Here is a 15,148-nt window from a genome sequence, read left to right on the forward strand (position 1 = left end):
GGTAAAATTGAATTAGAAGTGCAAGAGACTTATCTGTGGAAATACCTGGAAGGATGAAGAGGAATGGCCGAGTAAGCGGGACGAGTCTCAGACTGCACAGCAGCTCTGAGAAAGGCTCAGTGAGGCCACTGAGGAGCTCAGAGCAAAGACTGCTCATTAGACGATACTGCATTACATATTCTCCCATCTTGTCTCCAGTCCTGCCATCTGCCTTCAATTCATTCTCCACCTGCAGCTAGCAGAACATTTCTAAGGCACAAGTAAGATCATGCCACTGCTGTGCTGATAACCCATCAATAGCCCCCTTGTGTTCTCAAAAATCCAAATTATTTAACACAATAGAGCCCAGATTTGGCTGTATGTATGTATTACCAACAGCAAAATATTTTATTCTTTGTTGATTGCAAAAGCCCTTTTATTTATGTTGTAACCCATACGGCAAATCAGGCCCTTACATGCAAATCCATGTCTTTTCAAAAGGACTAGCTTGGCCTTGCCAAAATGGAACAAACAAAACTTTAAAGGCTGTTTCAGCCCTACTGAAACAATGCCCCTTAATGTACTGGTCCCCGTTTACCACTCTAGCCTCATCTGTTATTCACCCCAAACAGAACTACTTTCACTTCTTTGAATGTAAACTTTCTACCCTCAGTATGGAATATACCTTCTTGCCTGGCTAATTCTCTAACTTGTCTTTTAAGTCTCAGCTTAGAGTTTCCTTCCTCTGCGAAGACTTCCATAACCTGCAAAGACTAGATTCATTGCCCTCTTATGTGATCCCGGAAACTACATAATAAAGGGCAGGTGGAATCTTGGTTGTGCATCTACACAGGGCAGTGAAATATCACTTGGGTGCTAAATATTGGAAATGTAATAAAAGGGACAATGTTTATATATCAGGACTTCTCTCAGGGAATATACTATATTAAATAGAAAGGAATTCTATGATAAATAGTTCGGTGTGGGTGATAGTTTTCCAAAGGGACATGATAGGCAAACATTTTCAATCTAGTCACTACCTTCACCCCCCAGCCCAACCCTAGGCATATGGAAATGTTGATGTCAGTATGGCTGGGAGCAGTACTGATGGCGGGGCAGGGATGTTATAATGCTTGGGGACAGTCCCATGCAAGCAAGGACTACCCAAAATGCTAATGAAACCTCCACTGAGAAACACTGTGCTAGGATGTATGCAAGTCTGGAAGCAGAGCTGAATTGCTCAGAATAACAGAGAGGAAGCTGAGAGCTGACACCTGAGGACTTCCATCTCCACCCACTCCCCATGCAGGGTTCCACCTCATCTGTAAACAAATGTCGAGTACATGCTTTCAAAAATATCCATTTACTATCTTAAAAAAATTAAGAAATTCATTTAAAGAAATTAAAAATATATATATAGGTTGAAAAAGAACCAAATTATTAGCCCGAGTGGCATCTAGTATCTTCTTCTTGCTTTGCTTCTCTGCACCTCAGTACTTATCTCACCGTCAAGAAATTATATGAGAACTTGTCTGTAGCCCCAACTTGAGTTCAGGGACCTACTGCATTGCCAGAACCTAATATATGTTTGGCACCTAACAGATGCTCAACAAACATTTCTGAACTATGGCTCTCCAAATTTAAAAATTAGTCCCGAAATTTTTTCTAAGTTTCAACCCTAATTTTTACTAGTGATAAATGTAAAATTTATCACTTATTTCACATTTCTATTTGAGCACCTCTAATTTAACAGATACAAAACAGAATCATCTATTTTGATCCAGTGTTATAACCCTCCCCCAAATAACCCCAGTTCCTCTTATTATGGCAAATGCTACTACCTTTTTGGGATCTTCCCAATAGTCTGAGCCAGAAACCTGCTTGTCATCCATGTCACTGTCCGCTTCCTCACCGTCCAATTATTTCCTAGTTTCCTTCCCTTTTCTCCATCCTAGGCCTCCCTGGCCTTAATTCAAGGTCTCTTATGTTATTGCATTTGCTTCCTAAATCGTATCTCCATCCCCATCCTCATAACTGTTAGCCTTTAAAACATTCTAAAATGTACTCAAAATAACAGTAATTAATACTTTGTGGGATTACTGTGGTGCCAGGTACAGCTGACTTTTACAGGTATTTTCTTTTCGACTCTTCATAATAGCCCCAGTTTGAAATAACTTCCCAAGGTTGTTCAGTAAGGAGACAGAGACAAGATCTGAACCCAGGTAGCCAGGCTCAGAACTGTGTTAGGCTAGGTTATATAACCTCCTGGAACTTTCTGCCATATTGTTTCACAGGCATGTCTGAGTCTGATTCTCCTTCCCTTGCAGATGTAATGAGTCTTTTCTGTGTGAAGTCTGGCTCAGTATTCCTTTCCCAGAGCTGGTGGTATACTGAAAATGTGAATGCTGGCTATATGGTCAATAAACCAAAGAAGTGGATCCAGTGGGTTATTAGACAAGAGGTCCTGAAGATGAAACTGAAAGCTGGGGTGAAGACCAAGGAATTTTTAAGCCACAGATGCACGAGGGATGGGCTAACAGAAAGGTGGTATGGATATGGTGGCAACTGTTACTGTCCATCTTAGCCTTACATGCTCCCTACTGTGTGATGCTTATGTGGCTGGATGCTTTAAGGACCTGGGGCTAAGTGGTCAGCCTGGAGTATACCACCTCCCCCGTTTGTCTGGCAAATCCTGACATATTTTTCAAAATTTACTTTAGCATCATTCCTACATCTTCCTGTCTACATTTAGGTCCCTCCTTTGTTTTTCTCACACTGTTTTGTGAGACTGCAAATTCCTTGAGGTCAGGCACGCTGGTTTTTCTTCTTTGTACTCTACACCACTAGAATCTAATAATCACTGACTCCAGTTGAGTAACAGGGAGTCAGATTTTGGCTTAGCATAAGATAAATTTTTTAAAGTAGACTTTAACTACAGACTAGTGGCTAAGAGCTTGGCCTTTGTGTCTACCTCTATTCAAATTTCAGCTTTCTGTATTACCTTGAGTAGCTTAATCTGTCTGTGCCTCAAAAAATGGAGATAATAATATCTATGTCATCAAGTTGTTGTGAGAATTAAATGAGATAATACATGGAAAGTACTTGGCTCAGTTCCTGGCACGCTGTAAGCACTTGGTAATTTTAGATATTTTTTTATTATTGTTATGATTATTCACTAGCACTATCTTATACTGAAGCAGGGTACTTCGGAAGCAGTGAGTTCCCTTTCACTGAAGGTATTCAAGCAGCAGTAAATCCAGGAGAGATGCTGTAGAAGCAGTTTAGGACTTCTAAGGATGCTTCTAATCATAGAAGAGGGAAGTTATTTCTCTGATTCAAAGAAAGTGTGATCATTAGTGTTACTTCTAGTGAAGCTGAGGAGTGTTAGAATAGAAAAAAAGACATCAGATTTGGCTGTATGTATGTATTACCAACAGCAAAATATTTTATTCTTTGTTGATTGCAAAAGCCCTTTTATTTATGTTGTAACCCATACGGCAAATCAGGCCCTTACATGCAAATCCATGTCTTTTCAAAAGGACTAGCTTGGCCTTGCCAAAATGGAACAAACAAAACTTTAAAGACTGTTTCAGCCCTACTGAAATGTCTTTTCCCTTTGAAAGAAGTCTATTAGTGATGCAAATGCAAAGTTATCTGCACAGAAGATAATCCTTGCAAACAAAACAGTGAAACCATTAGAACGTTCTTGTGCAGCATTCAATCCTGAGAATTTGGCTTTCCAGCATTAAAAAGGCAGAAAAAGAGAGCAGAACTGGTTCCTATTTGAGATCGTTTATTAGGTCTGCTTATCTGAACCCTGGGCTAATTATCCTCATGTTTGGCTTAAGGAGGCCAAACAATTCTCCAAAAGTGGACAGGCTGAAGGAAGTCTTGCCTCTGGGCAAGTGCCTTAAACAGGCAAAAAAGAGGGTCCTTAGCCATGGAATAATATTTATAGTCAGGAGTTTAATTCTCAAGATACCAGAGTCTTTTAAGGTGGATCCATCTAGAAGAAACCCAATGATAAGCATTCACAGGGCAGCAGTGTAGGTAATATGCTCCTAGTACTGATGCTTTAAAATAATTAAAAACTAGATAATTGAAAGTCTACTTGTATAGGTGAAGAGATGGTCATTTTCCAACATCTTTTAGTCAACAGATAGGGCAAACAACTTCTTTGAGAATTTAGTAAACATGCAATCTTACTGTAGGCAAAGAGATGGAAAAGATAAAAATGTACGTGGCAGTTAACTGTAAATAGTTCGCTTGACTATTATTTGATTATACTTATTTTATATTTAACGAGTTTGATAAGACCTAGTTTTTCGGGGAGCCACGAGGCCTTAGGGAATATTAACGGTCAGAAGGTGTGGTGCCTAAGGGTACTAGGAAACAGCTTCTGAAGCAAAACTCCAAAGCGGTATTGCCGAAGTGGCCATCACCTACCTACTTGATTAAAGCTTTTGGAAATGCCTAGTGGGCAGTTTACTGAAAACAGAAAATTAGCCCTCCATACCCACGGGCTTTCTTGGACAGATAATAAGAGTTGAAGCTGGTGTCCACAAGGCTTGCAATCTGGGTCTGAAGCAGGGTGGGGCTTTGGGTAGTTAAGCTGTAGAGCTTGCGGACCATCACAGGTTGACATTTCAGGTATGGGAATGGATCTCGTCCACGCTCCACCCTTCACCCCCACCCCACCTCTCCTTTGCAAGGTTGCTAGACAGCTTGCTGGTCCCCTCCCCCGTCTTTGATAATCCACACGCCTCTGGTGAAGGTCAAGCACTGCTTTAGTTCTGGCCTCTGGCTGCCTCCCACGCCCTCCACGCGGAAGGGCTGGCGGCCGTTTGGCGTGTTTTTCCTACAGAGCTTCCCATGGCCTACCCACTCCACACGCCTCCCTGGCCGCCCTCCTGACCTGTCCTTTTTTGCACCCTGTCAGGTCAACTCAAAGGGCCCGAGTGTCAGGGGTCGCAGCAAGCGCAGCTCACTTTTTTCAGAGGATTTCCTCAGGACAACAACCCCTTCCCCGCAATCCCAGAAAGTCTGTGGGACTCGGCTGTGTCCTATGTATAGTTGCTTCTAAAAAAAAAGTTCGGGACACGGGCCGTCTTGCAAATTAAAACTATACTACCTGCTTAGGATGGGGACCTGATGCGGCGACGTCAGACTTTGTCGCTGGGTATATGAGAAGCGAATAGGAGCTCCTTTCTGCCTGCCCCCCCTCCGCCGTCCCGGGGGGCAGGCGAGCCTTTTCTGGCACGGCACAGCGGCGGTCGCGCGCGGGTCCCCAGCGCGGGGAAGCCGCGGCCGTTTTGGCCGAATAGGGCCCGGGGACCGGGCCTCGCCAGGCAAGCGCGGGGAGCCGGAGCGCGCACGAGGAGGGCCGCGCGCGGGTCCGGGGAGCGCTCCCTCCGGGCTCGCGGCTGCGCAGTCGGGCGGGAGTCGGGAAAGGGGAGGAGGGTGGAGGAGCCGGAGTAAGGGGAGGGGGAGGAGCGGCGAAGGCGGAAGCCATGTTGGAGTTTCACCCCGAGCGAGGGGCTGCGAGCGTCCTCGGCTCCGTGTGGGTGTGACCCGGGTTCGGCGCCGCGGCGGGCTGCGGGGGGCGGGGACGGTTAGGCCGGTCGTCGTCGTCCGCGGCGGCGGCCGCAGCGTGGAGCCGGGCGATTGTGACCGCCGGGGGAGCAGGGGGCCCGCCGCGGCTCCCACTCTCCGTGTGGCCCCCTGAGCGCCCCCCCTCCCCTGCCCGGGAGGGAGGCTGGGGGCACCCGGGGCCCGCCATGAACCCCTGCTTCGATCTGTCCCGCCGGAACCCTCAGGAGGACTTCGAGCTGATTCAGCGCATCGGCAGCGGCACCTACGGCGACGTCTACAAGGTGAGGGCGAGGGGCCGCGCGCCGCTGAGGCCGTGGGGCGCTGACCCGCCGCGGGGAGGGCGAGGGGCGCCGGCGAGTCGGGGCGCCCGAGTCCGCGCTGCCTGTCGGCGGCAGACGCTGGCGCCCGGGAGCGGTGGGCGAGGAGGAGCGGCGGGTGCCCAGGGCTCCGCGACCGTGCAGAGAACAAAGGGCCAAACGTTTAATCCCGAGATCCCCGGGTCCTTACCTGAGCCTCCCCCGGACGCGCGTTTCCCGGGAAGTGCTGAACGGCGGCGGCAACTCCGCTCCTCACCGCGCGGAGAGGGTCTGCGCGTTTGTTGCATTGGCAGGGTCAGTGCGACGAGCCGGACAGCAGGGGTTTGGCTTATGTCAAACCTGCATGCTCTCCACGGACCTGGGATTGTTCGCGGTGGGTTGGCATCTGCTGCCCACCAGGCCCGGCGATAGTCATTTCACTGGGCAGCGTCCATCGACAGCCCCTCAACCTTAAGCCTCCTAGCATCCGCATACCAGTTTCTTTTAATTTTCCAAGTAATGACTTTCTTTTGTAAAAGAGATCTGGTTAGCATGACTTCTTTCTTCCTTCCTCCCTTCCTCCCTTTCTCCCTTTCTTTCTTTTCTTTCTTTCTTTCTTTCCCTCCCTTCCCTCCCGTCTTTCCTTCTTTTTTTCTTTCGAAAGAGCAACTTTTTCTCCAACTCGAATTGGACCGTGATGCCTTATTAAACTTGTTTTTGTCAGTGACACATAGGATTCAGCTTTTATATATATATATATATAAGTGAATTGAATACTTAGGAAAGGTACTGGTTTGGCAAGGTTAGAATTCAAAGCCCATTAGTAGCATAGCATTCCTGTTGTAGAGGGACCACTTCTAAATGTGGCAGATAAATCATGCTCCTCTGGCCAGCTCAACTCTTGGCCTCACAGAGACTGCCAAGAAGAGCAGGCTTGTGCCAAATGTGGCAGCAGTCTTGATTTGGTTGTGTATCTTCTTACTGGTAACTGAAGTGGAACTCCGCCTGTTTCACATAACACCTGAGGATGCACAAAGAAACTTAACTTTACTTTGGAAAGTTGAGTCTTAACTTTATTTTGCCCACCTTTAAGCAGTAGGTTTTTACTTTTACTTCACTTGTAATGCATATGGTAACTTAGATATTTAATACAGTGCAGCCAGTATTCTGCATTAGTCTTGTTTTGTGGATGATTTGCTTTCCATCATCAGTTATATCACCACTTTTCTCCATAGACAACACAGGTGTCTATGTTGTCACCTATGTGACACATCTACTGTGTATAAGGTACTGTGCATCTATCTGAGCACTTGGGTTGTAGCGCTAAAAGAGAGACATGTTCCCAAGTCTTACTTGTTTATATTTTTTGGATAAGAACAACATTAAACAACCATTTAAACAATTATTTTATTGAGTTTTCTTTTGTGCTGCCGAGAGGAGAGGATTAGGATTAGGGTTAGGAGAGTGTATAACAGGAGGACTTCATCTCCGCTGGGGAGTCAGAGGCAATGGGGAGAGGGAATTATGCCAGATAGAGGAAGCATGATCTGTGCAGGCTTGGAGGCCCTAAAGAACAGGGTGAGGATTTGAAAGAAGGCCTATGTGGCCTCAGTAGCCGGAGAGGGAGGATGACCCTAGATCATGCAGGCCTCTTTGGTCTTGTAAGGAGGTGGGACTTCTCTTTAGGACAATAAGGAACCATTGCAGGGTTTTAAGTAGGAGAGTGAAATTAGACTTGGATTTTTACAAGCTTTCAAGCTTTACCTACTGCAGTGTGGGGAGTGGAGATGGGGGGGCAGAGGTAAAGAGCAGTTAGGAGGCCACTGTAAGCATAACCATTACGGTATTGTGCTTGGAATTTGTAGTGATTGTGAAAGTTGAAGTGAGTGAATCCAGGTAGCTTAGAGTTGGTTAAGGGAGTCTGGTTAGGGCTTCCCTGATGGCACAATGGTTAAGAATCCACCTGCCAATGCAGGGGACACAGGTTCAAGCCCTGGTCTGGGAAGATCCCACATGCTGGGGAGCAACTAAGCCCATGTGCCACAACTACTAAGCCTGCGCTCTAGAACCCGTGAGCCACAGCTGCTGACCCCACGAGCCACAACTACTGAAGCCCGCGCACCACAACTACTGAAGCCCGCGTGCCTAGAGCCCATGCTCCTCAACAAGAGAAGCCACCGCAATGCGAAGCCTGCGCACCACAACAAAGAGTAGCCCCCGCTCACCACAACTAGAGAAAGCCTGCGCACAGCAACGAAGACCCAACACAGCCACAAAATAATAATAATAATAAATAAATAAATTTTTTAAAAAGGGAGTCTGGTTATATTGAGATGAAAAGTTAACTGAAACTTTGCTAATGTGTCAGGCTTAGGTGGCAGTGTAGACAGTAAGTTCTTTTTCAGTTCTTTACAAGAATAATTGGCCATGTATTTACTGTATTTAGAAAAAACAGCTGGTAGTTAAGCCACATGATTAAAACGTAAAAAAATTAAGGCCTGTAATTTCCTAAGGACATCTAAGTGCAGTGCAGGTATAAGTTGATTAATCTTGTCATCTATTTAAAATAATGATAATGGAAACTAACATTTATAGAGTGCTTATTACTTGCCAGGCACTGCTCGAAGACTTCTCCATGTATTACCTCAGTCCTTACAATAGCTCAATGAAAGAGATGCTGTTATTAACTCCATTTTGCATCAGAAGAAACTAAGGCACAGGGAAGTTACAGTAACTTGCCAAAGTTCATAGGTGGCAAAGCCAAAATGTGAACCAGTTTGCTCTAGCTACTGTGTCCTTAACCAGCATATGGGCAGATAATGTATTATCGAATTTCCAGTGGAGAAACGGAGGCACACACTTAGTTTAGCATGTTAGTTGCAGCCACACTCCGAGTTAGAGTGGATCTTTAGGTAGTAGTTAGAATACCTAACTCCTGCTGTGCAGCCAGGCCTCACTGTTTTTGTAGAGTCTGCCAAGTGGACATCAGATAATAGATACTTGATCCCTGCCTGCCAGACTGTTCTAATATCAGGGGCCCAAAGCAGAGAAACTCTGTGTGGTTTTTGGCGTCATATCCCGTTTGCTGAATGACCCAAAGCTTAAACTATTTGTATTTTTGTCTGTATATAGTCATGTTCATGCTATAAAGATAACAGATTTTTTTGTATTTTGCTGTTTTCGATTTTCATTATTTTTACAAATGGTGTTGATTAGAGAGTAGTGCCTTAAAGAATTTTTTTCAAAAGCCGGTATATATAATTTGCTCCTTAATTTGTCAGTATTTAGGTGCTAAAAATGGAATGGTCCAATTAAGTAAGTAAGTTAGAGGCCTAATTATTTATAGTCATTCTTAGAAGGTTGGTGTTTTTAGGGATTTTTATTTTGAAAACTATATCCTATGCAGTGTAATAATATGCTTATTATATTTAAGGTGGCATGGTTTAGTTAAAAAGTACTGAGCTAGGATGTGGAAGATCTAGAATTTATTAGCTCTTTGGCCTTATAAAATCACTTAGCCTCTCAGAGCTGTTTTGTCGTGAAGATATTATTACCATCATATGCCCTTCTGTTTATGGTGTTGACTTGTTTCACTCAACAAATACGTTTTAATTTTTTTGAGGCCAAAAAAATGCAAATATACATTTCCTCTGCACTGTCTTAAAGTACATGAAAATATAGTTTAAAAAGAAAAGGCTTACACACTTTTAAATGTGCTGTAACTCTGGGCTTTGTCTGTCAGATGAAGTATCTGTAGCAGGAGTTACTCAGGGGCTTAGGAGTTGACAGCTAGAAAGGGCTCTGGTTGAGCCGCAGGGGGCCCACAAAACCCTTGGAAATTTATAGGCTTAATGTTGTATGTGTGTGTGTTTTTCTGGAGAGATGGCTTTTGGTATTCATTACATTCTCAAAGAGTTCCATGATCCCAAAAAAGAAGAGAATGAATGAGCTATAGGTTTGTCACTTGAAAGCGATTACTTGGAGAAGCTTGGAGAAGTTAGGTCTTTGTATACCATATCACATTATCAACATTTATCAACATTAGTATGATTTTCACATGCATTATGCTATTTTTTTCTCAGGCAGTTTTCCAGTTTAATTTGTATTATTCCTACCCTTAGAGTCTTCATTAACGGATGTCTTTCTAGATTTATTGCTAGAGAGACGATACTAAAGCTAGAGGTAGGGTAAGGCAGGGTTGTTTTGAAGTACTGGTCTTCATGTGTTTCTCAGGGAGTATCTCATCTGGTCTTGTGGAGTTAGCTTTGTCCCTGTGAATGACTCCCAGATGCCTCCAGCTTGTGCCTTCTGAGTTCTAGCCCATTATCTCCAGCTGACAAATGGAGACAAGGTCAAAAGCCCCAGTAGTGTCAGTTTGTTAAGGCTTGAAGCCTTGGAATCATCTTTTACTTCCAGACTGGACTTCATAAGCATTTTCCAAACTGTGACTAGGGGGCTTCCCCGGCAGTCCAGTGGTTAGAACTCTGCACTTCCACTGCCGGGGGCACGGGTTCGATCCCTGGTCGGGGAACTAAGAAGATCCTGCATGCTGTGGGATGCAGCCAAACAAGCAAACAAACAAAAAACTGTGACCAGGATGCTCCAGGGAAAGCAGTACTATGAGTGTATCAGAGGCCGAGGAGTCCTATGGTAAAGAAACCTGGTAAACTTTGCTTAACCCAGCAAACTCCAAAGTTACTTGATGATGGGATTCTTCTCTGTAATACTGATTGCTTGTCCTTAGAACTGGTGTCTTGCAGAACATGCTTTGGAAATGTTGATATTGATTTTATCTATGTGTGTTTGGAAGCCATTCCCTCTGAAGCAGAGGCTGTAATGTGGCTAAGCTCCAAGGTAGCACTTACATGGTGAGCCATGTAGAGAGACTCTGAAAGCTGACAGGAGAAAAATTGAAGGTTGGACAGTGAAATCAGGAAATTAATTTGTATGTGCAAGTATTTAGTGAATTATGTGTTGACTTGTTTGTAACTCTGTGTCTCTCATGGTATTCCGATTAATATCATCAAACACTAATTCTTTCATTATAGTCAGGATTTATAAGAACTTTTCTGGAAAACTCAGTTCTGAAACCTCGCCTCCTATGAGGGACATGAAGACCTTAAGCATTTAGAAAAGAACAGCTGAAGGAAAATAAAACATGTGTATCCGGATTATGCCCATTTTTACTTTCATGGAGGACAAAGTCTAGAGGGACCAGAGGAAGTGGTCCTAACTTCAGAATGATTGAGTATTTAAGGTAAAGTAAGGTAGAGTTTTCTCGTATCAGTAGTTATTTTAGGTGGAAAATGACAGTGGAACAGATTGTGGGATAATTTCTGTAGATACAAACAGCTTACCTGACTTTGATATGGATCTGATTCCCTAAAGGAGGTACTTACCTCCAAGATTTGATTTGTATGTATATTTACTTGTGAAACAACATCTAATTATTTTGTATTGAGAGTGAGTAGTTAGTCATTCTCTCATGAGAGTCCATTTAACATTCATCCTACACTGAATAGCTGTAATATGAAAGGAAAGGTCCTAGGGACTGTGTGTGGAGTAGGAAAAATGACAAGACTTGGTATCTTATTTACAGGGACATAAATTGTAAACCTACTTTTAGCTATCATAGTTTGAGATCAAAACTGTGTTGATTTCCTCTTTTCTAGCACATTAAATCTCTTACTGGCTGAGAGATTGTCTTGACACTCCATAATCTAGACAACTGACTTCTCTGTAGCACAGCACAGTGATTTTTTTTTTAACATCTTTATTGCAGTATAATTGCTTTACAATGGTGTGTTAGTTTCTGCTTTATAACAAAGTGAATCACGTATACATATACATATATCCCCATATCTCCTCCCTCTTGAGTCCCCCTCCCACCCTCCCTATCCCACCGCTCTAAGGTGGTCACAGAGCACAGAGCTGATGTCCCTGTGCTATGCGGCTGCTTCCCAGTAGCTATCTATTTTACATTTGGTAGTATATATTCAGCAGTGTGATTTAAGAGCAGGTTCTGGAGGCAGACTGCCTAGTTTCACCACCCACTAGCCAATTACCTAATCCTTCTCTCTGTGCCTCAGTTTCCTCAGTTGTAAAATGGAGATGCTTAGAAAAGTACTTGGGGGACTTCCCTGGTGGTCCAGTGGGTAAGACTCTGCACTCCCAATGCAGCAGGCCTGGGTTTGATCCCTGGTCAGAGAACTACATCCTGCACGCGTGCTGCAACTAAGAGTCTGCATGCTGCAACTAAGAAGCCCGCGTGCCACAACTAAGACCTGGCACAGCCAAAATAAATAAATAAATATTTTTTAAAAAGTACTTGGGACAGTGCCTGTCACATAATACTCAGTAATTGTTAATTGTCGGTAATACTGTTTATTATTATGTATTTCTCCTGCTCCTGTCTTCCTGACCTACTCTGCTCCTCGTGCTGCTGCCTCAGTGGTTTTACACTTGCTGTCTGTGCTCATGACCCCGCCCCCCCAATATCTGTATGGTTTGTTTCTTCATTTCCCTCAGGTCTCAGCTCAAATGTCACCTTTTAATGTGCCTGTTCCTTATCATCCTATAAAAAACAGCTCCTCCCCACTTCTGTCTTTACCAGGGATGGATCCAGATTTTGTAGGCCCTGAACTTTATACAGTAATTTGGGTACCCTCATTGAGAAAACAAATAAATTAGAATAAAAAGTTTGGTGTGAAAGTGAATAATTATTTGGAGTTAGAAAAGATGTCCCAACAAAATGCTGTAACCTTAGAGTCAGGTCCCTTTCTTCTGAGGCCTCTTTAGGCATTTGATCAAAAATGCTATCATGTAGTGCTTCCACTGGACTTCTCTTCCCCACCAGAAACATTCTACGTGTTCCAGTAACTTTCAGCACTCATAGAGGCCCCGGGGAAGTGAGGAGGCCTGAACTGTAAGTTTTATTAGCTTTATAAAAAATTCAGCTTTGCCTCCTACTCTCCCTAATTTTCACTGTGGCATGTATCACCTTATATTTATTTGTTTATTGCCTTTCTTTTCCCACTAGAGTGTCAGTCCGGGAAGCTGGTGGTTTTGTTTTGTTCATGGCTGTATCCCCAGAACATAGAAAAGTGCCTAACACATATTTAGACTCTCAGTAAATATTTGTGGAATAAATGAATGAACTGGCATGAGAGGAACAAACCGTGTGCTACTACCTAAGTTTAGAGGAAGGAGATCATTATTTCTGGTTGGGAGAAATCATAGCAGGTTTTAAAGTGGAGATGACATTGGGCTTGACCTAGATCTCTGGCCATAGTGGGTATAGAATGAATTAAACATTGTGGTTTATTATTAGGTCTAAACTAAATCAGTAGGTTTAATGTATCTTCTGCATACTAAGCAATGTTCATAACTTACATGCATATGAGAATACTCTGTCATTTTAAAGTAAAGACATTTAGTGACTAGTGAATATATATAGCTATTACATACTGGTTTTTGTTTTTCGAAAATATGATTAAATTGGACTTCTAATCAGGAAGAGGACTTTGTTCACCAATACCAGAAGGTCTTAGATTTGAGAGATGAAATCATGTTTGTTTTCCACTTTTGTTTTTTACAGTTTTTTTGGTTCTGGAAGATGCCATGTTTCAGAGTTCCAGTTGCCTTGACCTGAGATTTTAGGTTTGGATTCCTAATGTGCCAGTGTATCACCTCCCTTAGTCCTTAAAGTCTATTGGAAAAATCTTAGATTTGACCGTAAATTTAGGTATGTCCAAAGAAGACATTTATTTAGTTTGTTTAAACTCTTCTTAGAAACTTGAGATGGTAAGAACATTCTTTCTGTATAAATCATCCACCTTCTGCTCAAAGAATCTTCTCTTCATTGCCTATAAACTAAAGTACACACCTTTTTTTTAAATTGAAGTATAGTTTCTGTACAATATTATGTAAGTTACAGGTATACAATATAGTGATTCAAAATTTTAAAGCTTATACTCCATTGGTAGTTTAAGCCTGACATTCAAGGCATTGTCCTTTTTGCTCTCTGGGCCTTTACGATGATGAGAAAGTTTAGATTGGAGGAGGCAGAGAGAGAGGAGGAAAGCAGAGGAGGGAATAGGGGCTGGGGGTGCTTTCCAGGTGAGCATTTAACCACAGGAGTAAAGGGTTAGAGACTGAAAGGGAGGATTAAGTAACATGGAGACTTGTGTTGGGGAGCATGGAGAAGTAAAATTTGCTAGATAAGGCAGGGCCAATTTATAAAGTTCTTGAAAGCCAGGTAAAATTGTGTAGATAGGAAGTGACAGGATGTTGGGAACACTAAGGCTTTTGTGCAAGAAGTAATAATGTTGAAAGTGCCCAGGATTATTCTGGCAATCGTAATGAGAGTGAACCAGAGAGGAAGGACAGAAATATCTGTAAAATAGAGTCTGTTTCAGAATCCTTTTGTACTCTTAAAAATTATTGAGAACACCAAAGTTGTTTATGTTAATTATATCTATTGCTATTGACTATATTAGCAATTATACCTGAGAAATTTTTTAAAATATTAATTTATTAAAAAGAAAAATAAACCTATTACATGTTAACATAAATGACATTTTCATGAAAAATAACTATTTTCCAAACAAAAATTGAGTGAAGGGAGTGGGATTGTTGTACATTTTGCAAATGTCTTTAATATTTGGTTAAATAGAAGACAGCTGTTTCTCAGATGTGTTTCTTCATTCATCCTATTGGGATATTTTGTTTCGGTTGACATGTGAAGAAAATCTGGTCTCTCACATGTATTTATTTGGAAAAGGAGAATATTTTAATAGCCTTTTCAGGTAATTGTGGGTATTTTCCTCTTCTGCATCTCTACAACTTGACAATTAAAAGTTAGTTGCAGGGCTTCCCTGGTGGCACAGTGGTTGAGAGTCCGCCTGCCGATGCAGGGGACATGGGTTCGTGCCCTGGTCCGGGAAGGTCCCACATGCCATGGAGCGGCTAGGCTCGTGAGCCATGGCTGCTGACCCTGCACATCCGGGGCCTGTGCTCTGCAATGGGAGAGGCCACAACAGTGAGAGACCCGTGTACTGCAAAAAAAAAAAAAAAAAAGTTAGTTGCAGAGAGAAGATGGCGGAAGAGTAAGAGAGAGAAGATGGCCGAAGAGTAAGATGCGAAGATCACCTTCCTCCCCACAGATACATCAGAAATACATCTACGCGTGGAACTGCTCCTATAGAACACCCATTGAACGCTGGCAGAAGACCTCAGACCTACCGAAAGGCAAGAAACTCCCCACGTACCTGGGTAGGGCA

At 43.1% G+C, this 15,148-nt stretch overlaps 2 protein-coding genes across 21 annotated transcripts in view; one reads left to right on the forward strand and one right to left on the reverse strand.

Moving 5' to 3' along the window:
* Nucleotides 1-6,343, reverse strand: part of TMEM178A (transmembrane protein 178A) — a 249,199-nt gene extending 242,856 nt beyond the window's left edge. For 16 of the 17 annotated variants that reach the window (XR_012325735.1, XR_012325727.1, XR_012325738.1 and 13 more), the window contains exon 1: nucleotides 5,111-5,447. The gene's annotated coding sequence lies outside the window, so the exon portion shown is untranslated. Of the gene's footprint in view, nucleotides 1-5,110; nucleotides 5,448-6,078 lie in introns of those variants that run through there. The other variant, XR_012325732.1, reaches the window with a different exon arrangement.
* The window catches only part of MAP4K3 (mitogen-activated protein kinase kinase kinase kinase 3), a 193,825-nt gene continuing 184,284 nt past the window's right edge, over nucleotides 5,608-15,148 (forward strand). For 2 of the 4 annotated variants that reach the window (XM_019942768.3, XM_033838690.2), the window contains exons 1-2: nucleotides 5,718-5,852; nucleotides 12,724-12,792. Coding sequence is in view for 2 of the 4 variants with exons in the window: in XM_019942766.3 (XP_019798325.1) it covers nucleotides 5,757-5,852 (96 nt within the window). In the remaining 2 variants the exon portion in view is untranslated. Of the gene's footprint in view, nucleotides 5,853-12,723; nucleotides 12,793-15,148 lie in introns of all 4 variants that reach the window. The other 2 variants (XM_019942766.3, XM_019942767.3) reach the window with 1 other exon arrangement.

The sequence above is a fragment of the Tursiops truncatus genome, chromosome 14 (genome assembly GCF_011762595.2).
Source record: "Tursiops truncatus isolate mTurTru1 chromosome 14, mTurTru1.mat.Y, whole genome shotgun sequence".
Classification (NCBI taxonomy): Eukaryota; Metazoa; Chordata; class Mammalia; order Artiodactyla; family Delphinidae; genus Tursiops; species Tursiops truncatus.